The 764-nt window shown below is 60.3% G+C and overlaps 1 protein-coding gene across 1 annotated transcript in view; it reads left to right on the top strand.

The window, feature by feature from the left end:
* The window catches only part of MROH1 (maestro heat like repeat family member 1), a 58,342-nt gene that overhangs the window by 24,566 nt on the left and 33,012 nt on the right, over positions 1-764 (top strand). The window contains exon 17 of the mRNA XM_035889841.1: positions 484-536. Within this exon, the coding sequence (XP_035745734.1) occupies positions 484-536 (53 nt within the window). The remainder of the gene's footprint in view (positions 1-483; positions 537-764) is intronic.

Raw genomic sequence — 764 nt, 5'->3', positions numbered from 1 at the left:
CACTCAGCTCTGCCCGCAGCCTTCTCTTCTCCAGGCTGAACACCCCCAACTCTCCCAGCCTGGCCCCAGAGCAGAGGGGCTCCAGCCCTCGCAGCATTTTAGTAGCCCCTCGGATCATTTTAGTAGCCCTCCCCTGGCCCCGCTCCCCCAGGTGACAATAATACACAACATGGAATAAAAAGAGGAACATGGAGGTTTTTTTCTTTAAAAAAATGGCACCCCTCCCTCGACGCTGGCCACGCTTCTCCCGATGCAGCCCAGAGTACGGTTGGCCTTCTGGGCTGCCAGCGCCCATGGCCATTAGGGGAACAGTTGAGCTGGGGGAGCTTAAAGGGCTTTTCCAACCTAGACGAGTCTGTGATTCAAGTGGTTGGCCCTGCTGTGCCAAGTACAGGACGCACAGCATCTGAGGAGTGGACTCACCCTGCGGCACGATGTACGGGGAGGATGAGAAACCAGGGTGAAAAATGTGCTTTCTCCTAGAGAACACGGAGAAGTCCCTGTCCCAGAAGGAGTGGGAAGAGAAGCTGCTGCTGGTAAGGGTCCCAGTGCTGAGGAGGCAAGCGGGCAGTGGGAGGGCAAGCGGCCACCAGCTCCAGAGCCCCCCTGGGCTGGGCTCACCAGGGCTTTGCGTGCCGGACAGCGGCCCAGCCTGGCTCTGCGGTGGCAGGTACTGCCCTCGCCCACCCTGCCCGTGGCGGCAGAGGCGGTCGCTCATCGCCACGCTGCCGGGTCTTGTCACTTCAGAAGCAGATGCAGGTCAG

This window comes from Egretta garzetta, unplaced genomic scaffold (genome assembly GCF_000687185.1).
Source record: "Egretta garzetta isolate BGI_Z169 unplaced genomic scaffold, ASM68718v1 scaffold932, whole genome shotgun sequence".
In the NCBI taxonomy this organism is placed as follows: domain Eukaryota; kingdom Metazoa; phylum Chordata; class Aves; order Pelecaniformes; family Ardeidae; genus Egretta; species Egretta garzetta.
This window is presented reverse-complemented; position numbering and strand designations above follow the sequence as displayed.